This window comes from Siphateles boraxobius, unplaced genomic scaffold (assembly GCF_051911475.1).
Source record: "Siphateles boraxobius isolate OS27281-9 unplaced genomic scaffold, OSU_SipBor_1 26, whole genome shotgun sequence".
In the NCBI taxonomy this organism is placed as follows: domain Eukaryota; kingdom Metazoa; phylum Chordata; class Actinopteri; order Cypriniformes; family Leuciscidae; genus Siphateles; species Siphateles boraxobius.
Window position 1 is genome coordinate 23,199,728 of NW_027508876.1, and position 22,988 is coordinate 23,222,715.

At 38.2% G+C, this 22,988-nt stretch overlaps 3 protein-coding genes across 10 annotated transcripts in view; all 3 read right to left on the reverse strand.

The window, feature by feature from the left end:
- Nucleotides 1–10,876, reverse strand: part of bcl2a (BCL2 apoptosis regulator a) — a 57,491-nt gene extending 46,615 nt beyond the window's left edge. Inside the window, exon 1 of the mRNA XM_077245029.1 lies at nt 9,511–10,876. Coding sequence (XP_077101144.1) covers nt 9,511–10,065 — 555 coding nt within the window. The 5' untranslated portion in view covers nt 10,066–10,876. The remainder of the gene's footprint in view (nt 1–9,510) is intronic.
- A 936-nt stretch (nt 10,877–11,812) lies between these two features.
- On the reverse strand, nt 11,813–20,231 carry cox4i1l (cytochrome c oxidase subunit 4I1, like). The gene is made up of 5 exons (XM_077245035.1): nt 20,098–20,231; nt 18,084–18,177; nt 17,837–17,998; nt 16,155–16,286; nt 11,813–12,094 (listed from the first exon to the last, which is right to left on the reverse strand). The coding sequence occupies exons 2-5, from the start codon at nt 18,175–18,177 to the stop codon at nt 11,961–11,963; spliced, it is 522 nt and encodes a 173-aa protein (XP_077101150.1). The 5' UTR covers nt 20,098–20,231; the 3' UTR covers nt 11,813–11,960.
- A 1,236-nt stretch (nt 20,232–21,467) lies between these two features.
- The window catches only part of prkag2a (protein kinase, AMP-activated, gamma 2 non-catalytic subunit a), an 85,238-nt gene continuing 83,717 nt past the window's right edge, over nt 21,468–22,988 (reverse strand). For all 8 annotated transcript variants that reach the window (XR_013207321.1, XR_013207322.1, XR_013207323.1 and 5 more), the window contains one exon: nt 21,468–22,800. Coding sequence is in view for 5 of the 8 variants with exons in the window: in XM_077245030.1 (XP_077101145.1) it covers nt 22,763–22,800 (38 nt within the window). In the remaining 3 variants the exon portion in view is untranslated. The remainder of the gene's footprint in view (nt 22,801–22,988) is intronic.

The following is a 22,988-nucleotide window of genomic DNA, read 5'->3' on the forward strand; positions in this document are numbered from 1 at the left end:
ACAAAAGAGGAGACAAGAGCAGTGCATTGTTGGACATGCTGAGCCACGCTTATGCCAAACAACCACAGAGTAGCGCCCCAAAAGTACTTAGTCCAACATTGAGTCCCTGAGTTAAAAAAAAACTCCTGCAGTTCAGTGAGGAAGATCAGGGTCATTTCTTCAAAACTGCAGCTTGAGGAGAGGGTGGATCTAACAAAATGAATAAATAAATAAATAAATAATGGTTTTGTTCTAACGATGGAGATCCTCTAATGTCAACTCGAAAAACAAATTACAGAAAACCGAAATCACCAAAGGCATAACAGAACGAATCAAAGAAACCCTTAACACTCTGCGCTTGCTATAATTCCATTAAAAAACCTCTAACCTGCATACATAAACTCTTAAGTCCCTAGCAGCAAAAGCTCAGTAGTAAACGAGCCTGTCTCATCGCTAAGATTCCAATCTGTGTTCGCAGCATCTACAACTCATTGCGAGCGGTCCATTTTGTTAATCATTCTTGATCCTTTGTCAGTGTTTTATTGCACAGCGTATGGCACATGTTTATGAGAGTGTATGGCTTCTTTCAGCGGGCAGATACACACAGATGTGGATTTACTGCAAAGGGCTTCTATGAGCCAACTGTCATAGATGACAACTTTTGTGTGGGAGGTGGAATCAGTTGCGATCAAGAGGGAAATGAGTTGTTTTCCTCTGAAAAATAAATTTGGATTGTGTGCCTAGTAGATTATTCCAAATCTACAGAAGAAAGCTTTTGGTAGGCAAGCAAGTGACAATGTTTACCCCCGATCTGATAACAAGTTGAGGCACCACAGGTCCTGACAGCGAAACTGCAAGTAAACTACATTTTCACCAATCCATGAGTGCAACCCGCACACCAAACAGTGAGTATTTGTTGATGTACATGAACGATGTACAGAACTCTGAGGAGATAATGATGCTGTCATTCATCTAATGTATTGGGGATGAGGGTGCATTGAGTCCACTAGGCTAGACATATGCCCTAACCAAAGAATTAGGACCATATATGCTGGCAAACATCCATGAGCATTTGTTGCCTTCTTCCTTTGTCTTTGTTTCTATATTCCACAGTGCCCAGGTGCAAAGAAAAACATGTCTGTGGAAAGAAAAGAAATTCTTAAATCACAAGGAACATATCAAAGGGTGAGGGAAAGTCAAAATCAAAATTGCAGCATCAAAGGCAGACAAAACTCAAAACCAATACAAAGCCTGTCTGATCAGCAAGAACCGTCACTTTGATCAATCAAAAGTAAACTATCCAAATAACTACATGTCCACAAGCACAAACAGTCGTCGTCCAAGCGCATCCAAAACTAGGTAGAAAGGAAGCCAGTTACAGACATGTAAATCAATTAGGCCTATCTCTGATTTATAATCCAGCCTTAATAATGGATAAATGTGATCTATGTATTGTGCAATTCAATAAACAGAATCTCTTTAACGTCACAATGAAACGGAAGTAGCAACAGATCTTTTCTTCTGTACTGTGAACAAATGTACATCCGAGTATAACAAATTATCTGAAAAGAAAAGAAAAATGTATGTTTGTGGAGGGGCAGGATTTAAGCAGATGAAATGATTGGAGAAGTCTGACATACATCCACAGAGAGTCTGACGTTTCGCCGGAAGATCAAGCTAAATTTTAAAAATGAATACATGGATGAATCATTCACACAGATCTCCAACATATAAAAAAAGAAAAAGTACATTGTGTATATGAAGGGAATGTCCCTATAACTTTCTCTGCAAGTCTCTCACCTCCTCAAGGAAACCAATAACTAAAAACATAAATGCGGCTGAGACATTTCAGCTTCGCCAAGGTTTTCTTCTAATGACTCACTGCAAGTTTCAATGAATAAAAAACAGAAATAGATGAGGGACAACAGATAATGTTTTGGCTTTCTTCAAACATAAAGATTCTCTTGGTGCTTACCCCGTGCTGAACTTACTTTCACATCCAATTTGTTCTATTGTCTGTAATCCTAAGAAGTGAGAAATATGCTTCGGTTGGGGGCGGGGTAGAAAAAAAGTGGTTTTATGATGAATAATTTTGTCCGCATACTCTCTTTAATCATTTGAACATTTAGGCTACCCTTGTCTCACTTAACGACTTTAGTTCGTCTTTATAGAATCTAGTTTCTAAAACCAAGGAGACCACACCTGCTAAGGACTCCTTATTTTCCCACAACTGCCAGCCCTATAATAAAACCCTGCATCTCCACCAAACATCAGACTTCTTTTCCAGACACACCCAGCAGAGGGTTTCGGCTTGAGGTCAAAGGCACCATGCAGCACTCTGGCAGCCAATCAGAAAAACCCTTGGAGCCATAATTTGCCCCCCAGGAGCAGGAGCCACAACCTTTCCCACCTGATAGCAGCTGGGCAGGAAGGTTCCATAACAAAACATAGCCTACTCTTAACACAGTCACCTATTCTACAGTTCTTCATCCTTCCTGGTTTCTTTTATTGCTCTTATTCATCTGCCTCCTCCATTTCCTCTTTTTTAATCTCACGTTTCTTTTCTTCCGCAACCTTTCTTGGCACCTTCACAAGCACAGATGTACACTGCAATGGTAACATACACAGCAGGTTTGTTTGAAGCCATTATCACTGAATGTCAAAAAAGAGACACTCTATTATTTTCTCTGCACTCATTTGTTGACTGTTTTTTTTTCCTATGGTCTGTCTTTCTTGACAATATCACTTTCATAAACAGTGTCACTTGAAAGGGCTGTTGGAGGCACATGTTCAGGAAAAATGAATACAAGAGCGATGCTAGAGCTTTTGAAGTTCTTTGACTCAAACTGTAAAACGCCCCAAAACGCAACACCCACTGACAAAAGACCCAGGTGGGGTCAAACATGCCCCTAAGGTATCAGAATCAGCAGTGTACTCTACACAGCAAGAAACCTGTAATGAACCGCAGGTATGTGGTGTGTGGGTGTGGGTGAGCACCTGTGCAATTGTAGTTTGTCTAAACAAACTTACACACGGACTGATTTCATTATCTGAATCGGTGCTTGAGTTAAACAATACATGCCATACGCTAGGCTGCCTCCGGAAGTCACAAGGATAGTAAAACTATACTAAAATATGAAGGTTTAAGCTGAACCTAACATAAACTGCTGATTGACTTAAGTATAATAGCTTCACTCAATCTCAACAATGTGTGGAGATTATTAAGCAAATGTTGTGCATTGGGATAACTAGTGGGCCCATCTGCATAAGCCCCACATAAGCATTGCACTTGATCTCAGTTCACCAAACCAACAAAGCTCCATATTTACCTACACCTCAACAGTAACATGGCAATTACAACAATAGTAAACATCAATTTGTTGAGAGAGGGGGTGGAAAAAAAGAGCATGCTAAATGAGCTAGCTCAAAGCAGTTACACAGTAATGAGAAAGCTCATTAAGCATTTTGCAAACCAGAAGTCCTATATGTCTGAGCATCTGCTCTATTTTGCCATGTGCAGTGCTGTCAAATATTGGGAGGCAACAGACCTACTCTACTCCTACAACTTCTGTTAAACACATTAAAAAAGCAATTAATCCATTTTAAAAAGTTATTTTAATGCATGAGATATAACATAATTTAAATAAAAGATGACATAACATAGTGTTTTTCCCTTGTGGGCCAGTATCATTCTAGTATAAATTTACATGCAGAACAAAATAGCCTACTGAAAGAAATCAGATTTTCTCAACTCAAAAAAAGGAAAGAAATGACCTGTTGTTTCTCTGGTTTTGACATAAAAGCTAACAGACATGTGTGCACGTTGAATAAGCCTCCAATGTTATGGTAAATGTGTTTACATTAGGCTTGCTACGATAGTCGGTGTTACTGATATTACACAGTGTTCAGTCGCAACACCGGTTTCATCACTTGCCCACAGCGGCACCACCAAAAAAAAAGTTTAAAGCGTTAAAAATATTTGACGCAATTACGCAGTATCCATTAAGTCCTGCCTATTACACACACACATGACCCACAGAAAAGATGCGTGTCAGTATCGAGTTCTCTTTCGGGCTTGAACAAACCACAACACACACAAATTATGCCAAAATGTCCGTTTCGTCGAGTGTCCTCATGAGAGCAGTCTTAAATGATTTAAATGAAATCTTAAAAGAATGTAGAGATTTGTGAGAAAATGGGATGCGTGTCAGATCGCGTCTCTGTCAGCAGCGGCTGGTCTTTAAGTGTCATTAATGTTAATCAAAGAACAAAGGTAAAAGAGTAAATTATTCACTCAGACCCTGCGGATTATTACACTTTGTAGCCTAATAACAAATAAACGGCCTACTCAACACGGAGCTAGAGCGCTTTGGCAGAAAGTGTCTCATAGCCTTTCTGTGCTTCAGTGAACCTCCCTGAAAACCCCTTCACCGCCGGGCCGCAAAGGCCGGAGCTGGAGAGGGGCACGTCGAGGAAAACAGTCCTGTTTGCCTCCTTAATCTCGGTGAGATTAAGCCACAAGTGGCGCTCGAGCACGACGAGGCTAGCCATGCTCCTCCCGATAGCCTGCGCTGTAGCTTTGGTAGCACGCAAAGCTAGGTCCGTGGCGCTCCTGAGATCGCAGAAGGCCTCAGGATCTGGGCCAGGCTCGTCCATTGCCTGGATGAGTTTGGCCTGGTAAACCTGCATCTTTAATGTGTTAATGTGTGGGCTAAAAGAATATGGTTACAGCCACTAGCCAGTTATTTATCCCCGGCATCGGCATCGGCCCTGAAGTCCCCTATGCTGCCCACTAAGCCGTTAAAAACATAATCTATAGCTATTAGTGGGTAAACCATATATGGCAGCAGCTCAGGCTGGTGCATGCCTTCACACTATGACCAAATTGACCATATTACAGGCATACCAGGCTGATCTGCTGAGGGACCTGGAGACTAGCGAGGGAGCGGGGCCTGACGTGGTCTGAGAACTACGTCGGGCCACCGATCTTTCTCTCCAAGCCACGAAAGAGACCGATCGTGCTATTGGGCGCGTTTCTTGTTCATGACGTCACCCGCCCGTGACGCTCATTCTCGCCATTGGACTAGTTGACACGTGCTTCAGACGCAATCACGCAGGGGCGTTCCCAAAGCGTCATTGACGCATCGTCTCGTTCCCTACTCAGGGAACTAGGGTTACAGTCGTAACCTGAGACGTTTTACTCCCATCATTAGAAGAGCTACATTAAAATGGCTACCAGAACCAATTTTAATTATGTCAAGTATAATTGTATCATTGTAAACAAAAGACCATCTACATGAACAGATCATGCATTTTAAAGTCTTTTGAGTCCATTTCAACCTGTGATAGTGGCTGATATAAGACAATGGTCTCCAAGGCATGCTGGGAAAAACGGGGTATCCCTGCAGGGAGCCTGGAAAAATAGTAATAAGACAGAGCGCTGTGATACAGCTGAATCATATATTCTTAACAGACAGGCTTTATCCAAGGATTAATGAATCACATTAATTCAAAAGGAGGATAACAAGTCAGGATTAACCATGGGTGGAGAGAAAAAAAATTTCAGCCAGAGAATTGAAGCCATCTGACCAATGTAGGGCAAATGGGAAGCCCTTCTAACACATGGAGGACCTTCTAATGGGGGAAATGAATCACACAACACTTGACGCTCTTAATTGTGATACGCTTAGCAAAGGCAGAATTGTTCTTGTTCCATTACCTGAGTCACTTGAACTTTATACAAAGTAACAGATCAAAACTACATTAAAGTAAAGCTTATAGTAGTGTTTTGACTGGCTGCATCCCCATTGATGCTTAGTTCTTGAGATAAAAGTCCTTATAAATCTCCAAACAGCAAGTTTTTAAATGCATTCTTCATATGAGACATAAGCAAATGAACAGGCCTAGACAGCACCAGCGCTCTGATGGTAAGCTATTGGGACATTATCAGTAACTTAATAAAGATTCTCCTAAAATAACTAACTACAGAGGAAATCAAGCAGGAAGCATCCCCTGTGCGAGGATATATCAACGTCAGATGCTCTCAGCACTTCAAAACAATTCCTACGTTTAAAGAAGCTGTTAATGACAGACTCAGTGTAATATATAACTCTCATGAGTGAGCCAATTCTCTCAGCAATAACAGTCTTAATGCAAAATCTAGATGTGCTTTTCATGACAAAATGAAATAAATAAATCATTCATTGCCTCTGGACAAAAGTGCTAAGCTTTGTGAATAATGCAGGCACATGTAAAGGCTTATTAAAATGCTTCTCTTCTAATTGTTTCATAATTGCACCGCATCTCTTCACTAAAGCAATGACATACATCACTATATAGATATAATAAAATAGTTCAACATCTATTCATTACAACTGACCTTTAAAATAACAGCCAGAGAATGAAATAATGGGAAAGCTGGTTTGCGTCTTGAAGAGTGTTTGTGTACAGTGGTCGCTCTGAAAAGCTCTCCCCATACCTCCCTTTATCACAGGCCATTTGAGTCAGTCTAACCTGCAGCAGATGTGGTGAGTAATGACCATCATTATTCAGCCCCAGCACACCTTTCGTCCAGACAGGAATAATGGCTCTGGCTCCGCTGGGCCACCTGCACAGCTGTACCAGACAGTGGAGAAACTAGGCTATCCTTTAGTACGCAGTCAGAAGAAGACTGTAGGATTGCACCGAAATTACAATTCTGGGGCGAAACCAAAACCGAAAATTCTGGATGCACTTGGCCGAAAAACGAAACTGAAAATGCTTTTTAAAAATTGTTTATTTCTAATTTTAAATTAGCTTTTTTTGCATTAATTTGATTAATAATAGACTTTCTAATGAAATTCAATCATTTTAATGATTCTAAATTTAAAAAATACAAGCCATAAAATAACCACACTATTATTGAAAGTAACACTAAATTTGGACAAAGAATATATTCAATTATTAATATATTGTTCTGTATTCAGTTCTATGAAGCAGAAGCAGATTTAACAAATGTATTTTTGACCAATTATCCAAAAAATGTATAGTCCTAAAAAGCCATATTAGAACATGTGAGCAGAGCGTAGCGGATCAGTGAACGAGAGTAGTGTCATTTTACCAGCGTTGCCCAGCTCGGTTATACCACTTCACGGTGCAGCACAGTATAGGGCTATTGCAAACAGAAACAAGTATGCTACTACATAGAAATGTTGGCGCATTATTTGAATGTACTTTGCTTTTCCAAAGAGCATGAGCGGTTCACTAGTTCACACTTACAAAATAGATGTTAGATGGAATAAATGGTATGCATATTTGTCGTGCTGTCCGGGCAGAGGCTCCGAGCTCGGATATTGGGCCCGAACCCAGAGTACTCCCCCCGTATTCCTGGTTAGGAAGTAAACAGGCGAAGGTGAGGAGACGGGGTGGTGGTGGGATGCTGAAAAACTGTCGAGGAACATTGGTGAGTCAAATGAGTAGGTCTCCACTCATGCTGTTCGGATAGACATGTTGATTACTGATTGTCGACAGCTGGTTGGAATGATGTGATAAGGATCAATTATTTGAACGTGCTCCTCCCGAACTTTGTTAACAAAACATCATTACATGAGTGGAGCGTTCGCATGGGCTGTGAGCAACTGAGCTTTACACGTGCATTGAGCGGAATATTGAGCCGAGCGTCACACCGCAAAGTGATAACAGCTAGAGTGAGAGTGAAATATATGTGCTCAACAATGAGGGGCATTTATTTTCCTGCCGTATTTCTCTTTCGAACATAAAACAAAAATGCTATTTTCAGTGGCCGAAATTTCAGTGCATCCCTAGACTGTTCCATCTCGAATAATACCAAATGGTTGCAAATGGTTGATCATTTGAAGGAAAAGAGAAAAGATTCCAAAACTGCAATTTAACATCATTTAACCATTTTTATCTAACATTATAACAAGCATAATGTAGTTCAGTTCATGATTTGGAGGACAGTCCTATCTACAGCCCTCATCTTAGACTGGGGTTCTGAGATGTATGGGTGGAGTCAGTCCAACCATAAAGGATCAACACAACCATGATGGGCTGCACCAATTTATTCTGTAAATAATTCAGCACAGAAGCACTGCAGTCAGAGTGAAGGATAGTGTTAAAACAAGGGCTCTTTATGAATAAAGAAGGAATAAAAATGTTTACTTGTTTTGACTGAGGCTACTCGCTTTTATACATGCCCTATATACAGTATCTGAGTGTTGCACCATTAACCTTGAATGACTCATGAATTTACATAAACTAATTATTTTTTCAAAGTCCCCAACCAGGAATGATATTATTTTTGATAGTAAAATTCTATTTTTTATAATAATAAATTAGTAATATATATAATTATTATAATAATTATAATACAATTTAATTGTTATCACGAATACATTTTATTAATTGAAAAAGTCTTCAAAACAAATAGTGCAAGCGGATGAGGCTTTCGGGCAGCTGCCACAACCCTACCTAGGTGTCTTCAGGCACAGAAAATAGCATGTTCTTTAAACTGTCCCACCGGTAAATCACAGCATGATCTCTTTGAGGCTTCACCTCCAGAAAAAAACATCTTTCTTTATCTCTTAAAAAATCGTCTTTCTACCTTACAGTGTTTCATTTGATCATAAACGATTTTTCCCACCCTTGCTGGAATTATTTACAATTATAACCAAACAATCATTAAGAATTCATATAACCTAGCATGCAACAAAGTCATATGTCCTTGAGAAAAAGGATGCCTACTTCACTCTATTTTTACAGCACATAAGAGGGGCGTGGCTTACAATGATTGAAGTGTCATTTTCACCTTAATTGAACTGTCAAAAACAAAGCTGACTCAACTCAAACCACACCAGTACCACTCAAACAACTAACCCATTCTACTAAATAGCACTGCAGACACAATGTATTAAACTCATTTCATTGCCTTAGACTATAGAGCCTGGAACTACGTAAAAGTCTTACTACGCAACTTGCACGCCATAAAGACCCCATGAATCACTTTACAGTTGCATAGTTTTTTTCCTAGTGACAACATACTTTCTACTGAAACAGGAAGTTTGGACAAAACATATTTTAAATATCCAGTAGCCTTTAGCTAGATCACAGCCCTAAACATGAATTGCTAAGTGCTGGGTGATATGGAGGAAGGACTTTCTCTCACTAGAGAGAATTTGATTGGATACAAATCTGTAGTACATAATAAATCATATATATATGAGTCCCTTTCCCAGTATATTTCCCAATTTTGTCAGTGTTTAGGAGTGCACCTGGATAAAGAAGCCACAAAGCAAAAAGGCACAAAAACTAGAATTTTTCTGTCATCGGTTTTTTAACAATCTGCTGTGACCCTCCTAAGTAAAATCCAACCTTACTAAGAAAGTAATAATTTGATTGGTAAACGGTGATAGTAAACAACACTGCATGGGTCTGCGGTGTTTAATAAGACTGTATTTTTATGATGTTGCTTCATGCAGAGATGAAGTAATGAATGACTGCGCAAAGGTCGCGATCATTTGACCGTAAACTTACCCAACCTCCATTTTCCTCGATCCAGTTTTCCAGTGGCCCGTTCAGGTAGTCTGTCATCCAGTGTGCAATACTATCTACCTGGGACGCCATCTCCCGGTTGACGCTCTCCACGCACATGGTCCCGCCAAACTCGAAGAAAGCCACGATCCGCCCCCAGTTCACTTCGTCTCTAAAGAGCTCTTCAGCCACGGCTAAGAAGCTTCGTTGCGCTGCATTGGGACTAAATATCATCTGGTGGGACATCTCCTCAAATTCACGCTGGTATATCCTTTCTATCTCGTCTCCAGCCTCGCGTAACACCCGGTAGAGCCTCAAATGAGGGTCTGAACTGTTGAGCCGGTGGGCTATCAGGCACTCGGAGTTGTTACCCCCGCCGGCCGAGGGAGCCTGAAGCCTCCTACTGTCCGAGTTTGGAGAGGAGTCTTCTCCTTTATTGAAGGTGTCATCTTCTTCCACAGAAGATGGGAGTTTCCATACATATCCCCTCTTTAAAAGTTTGTGATTGAGGTATTTCTCCACAATATTCCGATTGTCATAGCGAATTTCGTTAGCCATCGTTATTAAACAGGATAAAAAACGAGCGCGAGCGGTAAAGAGTCGGTTAATCGAAGTACATCGTAACGGAAAAAAAGTCTCCCACAGAGAAGGGCTCAGAAAAAAATTCAAATTCACATCACGCTGACATGATTTCTCTCATTGAAATGGAATTTTTTGAGGAAAATAATATACTTGAGTATCACATTCATTGGTTATAACTTTATAGCCATAACTGTCTGCAAACCTGCATGTCCAGCGCGCGCCGATGATGGCTAGAGTGGCCGTTTCTGCAGCGCGCGCGCGGTTAAGATCCAAGCGCGGCGCGAGGAATGTCCCTTCACAGCTCAGACTCCCTGCGCTTATATTCCAGTGAACCAGCAGCCAATAGCGAGACAAAAAAAACCCTGCGACGTCGTTGACGTTACGAGACCGAAGACGAGAGTTAAAGCTAACGCCGTGCTTATAATTATTCCACTGACATTCGAGGTCCCAGAAAAGACGGAAGAGAAAATAGCAACCAAGTCAGCGCACGAAGAAGCACTTTTGCTGTATGTAAAATGTACAAGTATATCTCCACGCTTTTATGGCCAGATTCAGTTTTTCCAACGCGCGGCACGGATCGTGCAGAAATTAAGCGTGCTCTGTCACCGCCAACGAATGACATCGAGACAGGCGCGTTCATTGAAGCAACGCTAGTACTGTTGTTGAAACTGAATACTGTTTGAAGATAGTCGCATTTCGGGGGCGGCACTTGCTACGTCACACCATTCATTTCTTTTGCCGTAGTACTATGCCTCTCCAGATGCAGAGTAGCCTATTTATGGTGTCTGGGTTTGTGTTTGAAGTGCAGTTCTTTTCATTCCTTTCAGCTTTGTCAACGCTTCTTTTCATTAATCCCTCAGGACTCCATACTTCAGGCACGTCTTTAAGTACAAGCTTCTCACATTTTGACAAATACATTTTCAATAGGGGAACTACAGTAGGAAGCGTTGTAACACATTTTATCTGTGGAACTCAGTATTTTTGTGTTGTTGTTGTTGTTGTTGTTGTTGTTGTTGTTGTTTTCAGTGAAATCAATGTGGCTCAAACAATATAGATAGATAAATAAATAGATAGATAGATAGATAGATAGATAGATAGATAGATAGATAGATAGATAGATAGATAGATAGATAGATAGATAGATAGATAAATAATGTTTATGATGGATGGATGTGGTTTTTCGAGCTTCAAAAACTCAGGCTATTCACTCCAATTATAAAGCTTGGAAGAGCCAGGATATTTTTTTTTTTAAATAACAATGATTGTGTTTGGCTAAAAGAAGAAACTCATACACCTTGGATGGCTTGAGGGCGAGTAAATTATGGGGTAATTTTCATTTTTGGGTGAACTAACCTTTTAAATTGCCTAGTGGTTAATGGATCTACTTGTTGAACGCAATTAGCAGTGTGTCTATTGGGTAGTTGACATTACATTTCAAGCAGTGACAGCAGTGTGATTTAATCTAAAACTATTTTAAGCACTGTGGAACTACATTTGATATTTGTTCTTCTATAATGAACTTGTCATACAAGTAATTTTAGGTACTTGAAAAGTGATTGGATTAACTCCTCAGCCAATAACACACTCTCTCACTACACCTGCCCCAGCCAATCATGTTAACACTTATTAAATTATACGGTAGTCAGGTATCAGGTTAAATGTAGCAACACACATGCTTTGTTCTCAGTACAAACATTACAAAACCAGAATGCTGAAGCAGCTCTGAGTTTAATTCAGTGCATTTATTTGGATTCACACAGGTATATATTTTAAGGCTGCCGGCTGAACAGCATTATTGAGTTTGGAACGTCTCATTAATGCAAACCTGATGCATTCTCAGTTATTATTATTATTATTACATCAGAATGCATTTATTTCCACTGTTTCTTTTCATAGTCCCACTTATTAGAAAATCCGTGGACGGGGTTCACTCTCATATCTATCATCCTCTGCGTCTGCTTGTCGACCCAGTCTTGAGAGAAAGTGTGCGGAACATCCCCATACACTGCCAAACAGAGAAAAACATAATTGGTGACATGAAGAAAGAATTTTGAGAAATTCTAGATTAAAAACATTGTTCATCCAAAAATAAAAATGTTTTCATCATTTGATCACCCCAAATCTGTGAGTATAAAATTAGTTTCTTTGTTCTGTTGAACACAGAAGAAGATATTTTGAAGAATGTCGGTAACCAGACAGTTGACGTTAGCCATTGACTTCCACAGTATATTATTTTCCTATATGGAAGTCAAACCATCAACTGTCTGGTTACCGACATTCTTCAAAATATCTTCTTCTGTGTTCAACAGAACAAATTGAGGGTGAGTAAATGATGACAAAATTAAAAATTTTGGGGTGAACTATCCCTTTAAGGGACAGCAAACTATTCAGAAATGCCCTTAATGTATTAACGGTATGTATTCATATATTTCACAGAATAACCAAAATATGGAATTTATCAAAAGTTCTAAAGGCTGGCTTAAGATAAAACTATCATTAAATTAAAAAAGCGGAAAAGATGTCGCTGTGTAAGACACAGTTATTGTGCAAAATCCCCTCAGTGGAACGGTAGACCTGTCAGCAGAAAAAACCCAGGTAGTCAGCAATTAAGTGTTCTAACAGAGGGCAACACCTGCCAGCTCAGACTCTTCTGCTGGGGTTTTATCCTCCAGGCGAAGAGCAGGCGACAAAAAAATAAACAAATTAGAGAAAACTATTGTGTCTGCACACCATGCACAAACACGTCTGCTAATATCACAAACCTGGTTCATGTAAAAATGGAGCAAATAAATATGCAAATACACTCGGTCAAAAAAAGGTTGCAGTGCTGGAGCCTATATTTTTTCATAACTAAATCATAAGAATGATGCATTGAAAATTGTTGTACAGTAGAGTTCAAAAGTCCAAAAAATGCATCTATTGTTATTTTTTATAATTGAATAGTTTACAGCATACCAAAATAAATTTGGGAAATACACACACACACACACACACACACACACACACACACACACACACACACACACACACACACACACACACACACACACACATATACATACACATATATTTCTATTTTTTGATATTTCTTTTTGATATTTCATATATAAAATATTATTATATTTTTTTAATTTTCTCTAAAATGTCACTTTGGTTTTCATTGTAATTTTTACATTCTTTCATTTTTACATCACAAAAAACTTCTGTTTTAACAGGGTGTGTATATATAGGCACATTTCTTACACTGCTATAATAGTACTTCTTTGTTGTACATTTTTCAAAATCGTAAACATTTCTGTTTGTCTCCAGGTTTATATTTTGAACCCCAGTATTTCGATGTGGACTCTGAATATCTGGTATTTGGTTTATATTATGTAATTTTTCCAAGGGTATCTCCCCACCTCCCCTCAAGGCAGACAGTAGTTTCTACCACACAAACACATCAAAAAGCTTATGGAAAACAGTTTTTTTTTTGTTTGTTTTTGCCAGGTGGAGTCTGTGCACCTGCCCTGAGGTATGTGAAGGAAATTCTTTTCAGTTTTTGGGCAGTCGTGGGGCAGAGATGCCTGCAAGAACCGGGCGGCATGACTGTATCTCAGGTGGCTCTCCAAAAAAGAAGGTGGCCCAATTAATCTCCTCTTTAAATCCCGACAAATGCTGAAGTCAACCTCAGACGAGTCTTAATGAGTTTGAAGAACAGCGCCCAAGAGCAGTGTTGTTCAAGTCACAACATGAGCCAGACAATGTGGGAAATACCCAGCGCTCAACCGACAACTGACTTTTGGACTTCTGCATACCTTTCTCACTTTGACTACTTCCCCCCCAAGGATCCTCACCAAACTTTTGTTCTCACAGTTTCTCTGTTTTCTTCCCTCCTTGCATTATTTTCCTCTACGGTGTCTCTCCTGAGGTGATGTAGCATTGACTTCCTTCCTCAAAGAACTGGGGCTTCTGAGACCGAGATTGAGGAGACTCGTCTGCTTCCGACAAGAACTCACACACACACACACACACACACACACACACACACACACACACACACACACACACACACACACACACACACACACACACACACACACACACACACACACACACACACACACACACAATGCACACTCGTTCTGTTTTAAAACATGTCAACTCTTTTCCATCTGTCTTAGACACACAGCCTTGGAATTCTTCCTATCATTTGTGAAGAAGTTCAGCTGGGTCTAAAGGGATTCCTGAACTGAAGCCGAGGCTTAAACACGTAAATCTTTCCCCTCTTTTCTGCTTCTTTAAACTGCTGACTGCAAAAACACAACCAAGTCCAATTATTTCAGCCGAGGGAATGCAGTGGGAGTGTGTGCTGCAGGTAAAAAGGCAGAGAGCTGATTCCTCCATCTGACACGTTTAAATTAGAGCGATCTGTTCTCTGAGATCTATCTGATGGTCACATTAGAGGAAAGGGATGAAAATGAAAAGGCAAAAAGAACAAAATCGAAGTGGAAATCACTGACAGGGAATGCTAAGCGAGGTTTTGAGCCTTAATTTAGCAGATGCCAATATTTTATGTTGATTTTGGATTCAATGGCTGTCTCTGATTGGATGAATAAATAAATCAACACAATTATCCACCCGGATCTCACATCAAAGCAACAGAGCGAATCAGTAATGATGAAATGCCTGAAATTCAAGCATTTAAAGCTTTCCCGCCATATTCTGGCAATCAAAAACCATTACAGTTTTTTTACAATCGCTATGACAATTTTTTCAATACTTTTAACAAATTTCCTAAACTCTTAACGCACCAACACACCTACAACACACAATTGGCAAAACGGTTAATTTCATGCTCAAAATCACACATTGTAAACTAAACTCCAACACTAATTTTCAAAATACAATAATACACTAGCAACAATACACTATACCAAAACACTGCAAACATGTCTCAAGATCAAATAATTTTTCAAAACACTAACATATGTTCTCGTCCGACAGGAAGATTTAGCCAGTCATAGCACAATGTCATAAAAACACTAACATCAGATGGCATTACTGAAACTGCATTATTTTATATGTGTCAGGTCTGCCCTTATACAACAGACAGTGTATTGTATTGATCATAGATTGTGTTTTGCGTTTCTTTTGAAGCCTCCCTACATTTTTGTTTTGTTGGGTTTAGGTCTTTTGCTGCAGAAATTCAATGAAAAAAGACCCATCTCAGAGTGCGTTAGAATGTACGGTTACTGTAATGAAAAAACGAAGACAGAGACAGAATTGCTGCAATAAAGAAAACACAGTAAATACAAATAAATGTATATATTTGCATAATTCAATCAGCTGTTTCTCAGTAACAATAGAATAAAAAACAGGGGATATATTTGTGTTTCAATTCACAATATAAACAGCTGTTTACCTTGACTTTAGCCTGTAAGGTTAGGTTTAGAACATGGTGTTATCTGTTCTGACATACAGTGTTAAAGCATTGGTAAATTTGCCAGTAAAAATCCATTGTTTTGGTCTTGTTTGAGCTTGTGTGTAAAAGAAGTTCAAGCATTTTTAATTTGTGTTAATTGTATGCATTTTGTGTTAAAGCAACAAAAAAATGTTTTACTAGTATAGCTTGCACAGACGGATAGTGCTAACTGTGTAGTCCGCATAAAACGGAAGTTGCGATAGTCTTTTCTTCCCTATTGTGATGTATATAGAGTGAAACAGCTTTTCAAACAAGAAAAAATGTAGGGCGGGACTTGATTTTGTTCATTGGGAATTTATTGGTTGTTGTTTCGTTTTGTCGTTTGCTAATGCTGTGATCTCATGTGATTGACAAGTTGTCCCGCCCTCACGCCAGTAAACACGTCATCAGAGAATAGATGTTGTTGCAAGAGGGAAGGGAAGTTATTTTGATTAAAGATTATGAGGGCACATAGACTTTAAAATGAAGTGCATGGATAAATACTGCAAAATTCCACACAAAAAAAAAAAAAAAGAATTGTTAATTTTAATTTCAAGGTGACTTTAAGTATCATTTAGACTAGAGGATGTATGTGTATAAATATATTCATATATAAACCCACCATAGACACGCTGCCACCAGACCAGCAGCCCTGTGAAGCCAAAGAAGAAGAACATGCCTCCGAGGACAGTCATCCACTCTTTGGATCCTTTCTTCATCTCTGGAAACGACAGCTCATGTGTGAGTCTGTATACTGCAAAGGAAGAGACACCACACACTAACTGAATCTTAATAGTTGGATTTAGTAGTTTGCCCTGCTTGCATGCACACACGGAGGGCAAGGTTTGCCTCTATTCAACTCAAACAGCTGGACAACGCTGCCATCTGGTGGTAAAGAACTTTATATACCCCAGGCTAAATGAGTGTCATTAGCATATCCGGCATTAGCATTATAATTCCCAAGACCCATGACCCATTTACTATATTAATAATTTAGCCTTGAGGGATCTTACCCAGGTAAAAATAATCTATTATACATCACAAAGGGATATAAAACTGCAAATAAATATTATATGAATTAAATAAATAAATATATTTCTTATAGAGATTTAATATGAAAATAATTAAATATACAAAATGTACAAAAATATAATATTAAAAAAATATGAAATATATGCGAGACAGACTGATATGGGGTGGCTTGTTGCTCCATCTGAAATTCCTTCTGAATCCTTGTAACTTATAACTCTAATATCTCTAATATATAACTCTAATATCTACAAAAGAAAACTGATCAGTTTCTGCCAAGTGTTCAATCAGCGTTCAAACTCATTAAGACCTAAAGGATCTGAATCAGTTCTGTGTGTGTGTGTGTGTGTCTGTGTGTGTGTGTGTGTGTGTCTGTGTGTGTGTGTGTGTGTGTGTGTGTGTGTGTGTGTGTGTGTGTGTGTGTGTGTGTGTGTGTGTGTGTGTGTGTGTGTGTGTGTGTGTAAAAGTATTACAAAAGGTAATAGAAGGGAATATAATATATAATAAAATAGGATATAATACTTTTTAAATAGATAATATAATATGATAGTATTAGTCAAATATCAAATAATAGTAATATCCTCTATTGTTCAAAAGTTTGGGGTTTGTAGGATTTTTTAAATGTTTTTGAAAGATGTCTCTTATGCTCACCATGGCTGAATTTAGTTGATTAAAATGATGCAGTAATATTGTAATACATTTTAAAATGTAATTTACTCCTGTGATGGATCCAGGATTTTCAGCATAATTACTCCAGTCTTTAGTGTCACATGATCCTTCAGAAATCATATGCTGGTTTGATGTCTAAAATACCATTCATATTTTATAATAATAATAATTAGAATATAAGAATAAGTATAGTCAATGTTGAAAAAAGTTGTGGTGCTTAATATTTTTGTGAAAACTGCCATTCTTGGATAAATTCTCTGATGAGCACTTATTTGAAAAAGTTATTAATAACAATGTGAAATATGATTTTTAATGATTTAATGTGTCTTTGTGGATTTTTTTTAAATTTATTTAAAAAAAAACATATTGACCCCAAACATTTGAATGGTTCTGTATATCATATTTTCCTTACAGTACCTACTTCTACTTACAGTAAAAATGCTGAATACGACATATGAGCATGTTCATACAGCTATACTGTAAAGACAAATGTGGTCTTTGAGTAACAGTTTCCTCCACACCCAGGTTCAAAGTCTAGCCTCCACTTGTTAAGGTTGTTGGTAGATTAAAAAAAGCAAAAAGTTAGCATTAGCCCTGCAGATTTACTGGCTATTTTCTCCTCCTTGGTGAGCTGGGTCCACGGTCCCTTCTCTTTTTCTTTTAGTTTCTTCTGTTCAGCACTCAGATTTCTGACGAATGGAACATCTGGCAATGGAGTGTCCCGACGGTTGTTGTACTGAGGAGCGGAGCAATCGAGCACATCAACATCTGAAATAATGACAAATACACAAGAACAGTCAAAGAACAGATGGATGGATGGATGGATGGATGGATGGATGGATGGATAGATCACCGTGAGTATGCGCAGCCCAGGCACCAGATGATGTCGACACCCTCCTCCAGAACCCAAACTGCAGTCCCCGCACCAGTGCACGAGAAGCCAGCATCTAAAAACAATGTACATGAATTGGCCGGACTCATGGACGACTCATAAAGCTTTCAGGAAAGTCTCAAAACCTACTGTATAGGAGCAGACTTTCTGCTCTTTTACCACAGTTTCCACCAAGTCCAAAAGTTTCGATGCAACACACTGATTATATCAGATATGATCACAATTCATTGTGTACTCATTTAGAATTAACTTAATGCTGATACTAGTAACTGAATGTATATAATAAAAAAAAAATAGGTTACACATTTATAGAGATTTCACATTTAGAAATATGTTTTGATGAAATGCTATCATTAAAAAGTTTGGGGCTGGTAAGACTTCTTTTTGTCTCGCTCACTCAGGCTGCATTTATTTGATCATAAATGCAGTAAAAACAGTATTATTATGAAATATTATTAGAATTTATAATTATTTTTTTTTTATTTTAATATATTTTAAAATGTAATCTACACATGTGATGGCATAGCTGAATTTTCAGCATCTTATAGTCTTTAGTGTCACATGATCCTTTAGAAATCATCATTTCTAATATGCTTATTTGGTACTTAAGTAACATTTCTTATTATTATCACAGGTGAATTTTTTTTTCTGGAAATCATGATAAGCTAAATTTTTATTCTGCTTTTCTTTATTTATTTTTTATGTAGCTATAGAAATCTCAAAAGAACAGCATCAATGTGAGATAGAAATCAAAGTTTTTATTGCTTCTAATAAAAAATGACCATAATAAATAATGTGCTGTTTGTTTGTTAAAAGTTTAGGGTCAGTAAGATAAAAACAAAACAATAAAACAGATGGATTACAGTATATCTTACTTACCCAAAACATTTGAAACGTAATAGAAGTGTCAATGGAATTTCCTTGACGTTTTAAGATTTTAGAATTTATTCATTTCTATCATGTGCCAAAATCTCACTTTTAAAAGTCCAATATTTCAAGATTTCCATGACAGTGTGAACCCTGTTCACAGAATGCCACAATAGTAATATTGGAGTTAGGGATGCCTAAAGAGCATTCTAAATGACCACACATGAGTGACTGACTGCTCCACCTTCACTTGTGATACCCAGATATGCAGTCAAGGCAGCAAGTTCACTGGAGACACAGCCAATGATCTTGAATGGAGCTTTTGCGAGAGCGCGTCTGCAAAGTTAATAAATGCAAATGTGAATGTGAAATGCCGTTGCTCGTGACATTGGTGTCCGACACAGATTAATAGGGGCAGCGAAATGCTTATGATTTTAAATGATCACATTTCATCTCAATGCAGCTGCCACAGCCTGTGCTTGTTTTAAATATAAATGAGCAGGTATCAAGTCGGAGATTTGGACTATGTGCTGTCTGTCACGTAGTGTGGAATATTCTGCAGCCGCTAAAATTACTTCACGGGGGGCGTGACATCAATATCGAGTAAAGTGAAACAATACAAATCTAAATATAAAACCATCACGCGCGCATTCTTTCAATATCTGCAAACGACAAATATTGGTGTAGTGATCTACTGCTCATGCAAACATTCTGAGATAGGCATTTATATAATAATATATAGCTAGTATTAAATGCATGACATTCATTATTCGTCCACACACAACAGGTTATTTCAAGTTCAAAATGTTATACATAGGTAGACCTAGGCTATTTTAGGAAGATTACACATTATCCAAAAGCGAGGATTATCATTTAGGGGTAGACTATCATTTTAAATTAAATAGGCTGTAGGCTAAATGTAAACATTGCGTTGTTCCAGATAAGGAAATAATTTGCATGTTTTACCCTCATTCGAGAGGAACTTTTTAACTTTAATTGTGTAGTTAATCTCACATGCACATCTGGAATAAAGCTTTTGCAGCATCAGTGAGTATTTATATTTAGCCGACTCTATTTATTAGGCTACTAAAAAACTAAATGCATTTACCTTGAGAAATGAAGGTCTTTTCAACAAGAAGTTGCCTACGTGCTCTGTCTTTATGGTTTAATGGATCAGTTAGAAACGGGTGGATTGTGAGTCAGGTGCTATCAGCCAAATGAACCAATGAGCGCGAGTCAGGAACAGGCTCGTCAGAGGCGCACGGAGAGCGCGCGCACTAAGCCATTTGCTACAGGTTGATTTTGACTGACACGATTTATTTTGAAGGTTTTTTTTTTTCGTAGAGACTTGTATTTCATCTAGGACTAGGATAGCCTACCCTTCAAGGAAGGTGACACATTTTGTCCAGCATGTTGTCGTATCGACATATGCTTTTGACTTGTTGCGGTACTTAGCCTACAGGGAAAGAAATCGTGATTTAACCTTACCGTATAAAGCAAACAGTATCATGTTGGAAACGTGCCAAATGATCGACATGATCATGATCAAAACGTATCTGAAAAATCTGTTGTAGTCTGCATGACCCACAATCTACTTCCTTCTAGTTTTTTTTGCAAGTAAAAGGCTTTAAAAAAATGTCCACCTTGGTTCATGGTTTCATTTATTTACATTACAATGTATCAGAATTTCATCTTACCTTTTGGCCATATAAAATAACAGTATATTTTTGCTCAGTTTGGGCCATCAATAAAAATGATGGGGGTTTTTTCCCCTCAAGTGTGAGTGAGCTCCATATTCATATATCGTACTATGTGAGCCATAAGCATGGTGTATCAAATATATATGATACAAAACCTAAAATACATTTGTAAACTTTTTTTTAGATTAAACATTTCTTTTTTGTCTAAAAGTTAAATGAATTGTTCCGTTTAAAAAAACAAAATACTGAAACGACATCCAGGAGTCAAAAGGTAAGAAAAATGTCACGTTGGCAAATAAGTAGGCTTATTTATCCTAGGCTGCGTCCCAATCCACTTTTAGATACGCACTTGCGAACTTCCGTAATTAGCGAGTGAAGAGCGGAACGCAGCCCGTCAGCAGGTCATGTGACTTGCCACGCCTTCAACTGTTGAATCCTGGCGACTGCTGCTTTTCAGTTAAAAATATTCTAATTTAACATTTAATTATTTGAATTGTAATACTTTATTAACATTTAATTTATATTTATAAGCAAACACTACTTTGTGATAAACTCTTGACATTTTAGACTACTGCCATTTGAGGTAACTTTAAGTCGGCAAAATATTAACTTTTAATATTAAATAGAAAACTAAAATGATTAGGTAAATTCTTAAACAAATGCTTACATTTTTGCCAGTAGTAAACACCACAACACGTGTTGTAGGCTACATGAGCAGCATCTCCCTCTTATTTTTTTTACTAATTTCTATAGATAATACAATAAATACAATAAAAAGTTCAAAGACTTTGTTTTTTATTATTTAACTGTAAAATAAAAATGAATCTAAAGTATAACTATTCATTGGCATTCTCATGCTAGTGATGTGCATTTATCTCTGGGCATTACTGTCTCATGACAACAGCACTAACATATATCTGCAAAACAAATAAGGAGAACTTAAAATGATAATGTGAAGTATTACAAACAACACTGAATACACAGAAAAATATACCTTTCTCTGGCACTTGTAGATTCTTCAGACAGAAGCTCTGTGTGCGTATACAGTACAATTGAAACAAACAAGAATCAGTCGCCTCATGGACAGAAAAAAAAGGGATTTTAAGGTTGAATCACTTTTCAACATCAAGTTTTACTGCATAGGGGCTTAATAGTTCTTTCCATCTCACACTTAGATATCACTTTCAAAATTACAAAAGTGTTAAATATAAATAAATAAACATTTTAATTATCATTTACAGCATCATTTCAAAAACAGCAAGAAAATAATGAACACCCAAAGTGAGGAAATGTAGAGCTCTTCAGTAAATACATTTAGTGACACACTAAAACAGCAAAAAGGGGCTTTTGGTTTAGTAACAACTGTGACATTCTCTTTGATACATTTAAACATTCAATTAATCTTGTTCTGTTGGCAACCAGTAGTGGGCGATAACTGCTGGACAGAAGGCACCGTAGACAGATAGAGAGGAAACCATTTCTGTCTGCATTCTCCATTGTGGTGGAGAAAGGGAGCTGGAGACTAAATGAAATAAACAACAGTTCCTAAATTCAGGAGGTGTAGTCAAAAGTAGAAATATGTGAGCTGGGCTCATACGGCACAAGCTGAAAATCTTATATACACAAGGAGCAAACAGTCCTAACATGCATTGAATACTGAGATTATTACTGAATGCCCTGCAAACGCACAGACACCCCCCTCCCAAAAGAGGCGATTATGGTACAGTCCATAGTCTGTGCGCAGACTGCTGTTCAGAAACCAGATGGCGTAGTTTTAGGTCTAGCTAAAAGTTTAGTTATCATAGTGTGCGTGCAGAAGCTTAGTGTGATATAATAGGCAGAGTTCACAGTATCCTTCTGAATAAGAGATGATCCACCTTAATCGCCTCATGCGGCCACTACGTTCATCCATATATTAAATGAAAGACCAATTAACCAGTCTGTGTACCCTTCTAACAGCACACATCTAGGTCAAGTTTCTTGGTTTCTCTCTTTCATTCAGAGATGTGGCTCAAACTTGTTGTCTCCCGTCTCTGCCAGCAACGTCACATGGCCCAGCAATCTCAGCACGCATCACTCCGTCTCTGCTTCGCTGTCCTTCCTGGTCATACCTGCAAAGGTAAACGAGCATACAACATGTAAACGAGGTCTCGTTTTAGTTTCAGTACTGCTTATAACCACTAGTGGGCAGCTCATGAACATGCATCTTCAACCAGGGCTGCTCTGTGCTCTGAGATCGGCCCTCCTGCCTAATTTAGTTCCTACATCCTTGATTTGCAGGTTCAGAGTGTTTTATATA

Coding starts and splice junctions, on each gene's coding strand:
- cox4i1l (XM_077245035.1), bottom strand. CDS start 18,177: ATGCTGGCTTCTCGTGCACTGGTGCGGGGACTGCAGTTTGGGTTCTGG. Junction 17,999..18,083: donor CTGGGCTGCGCATACTCACG/GTGATCTATCCA, acceptor TCATTATTTCAG/ATGTTGATGTGCTCGATTGC. Junction 12,095..16,154: donor CTGGTGGCAGCGTGTCTATG/GTGGGTTTATAT, acceptor TCTGTTTGGCAG/TGTATGGGGATGTTCCGCAC.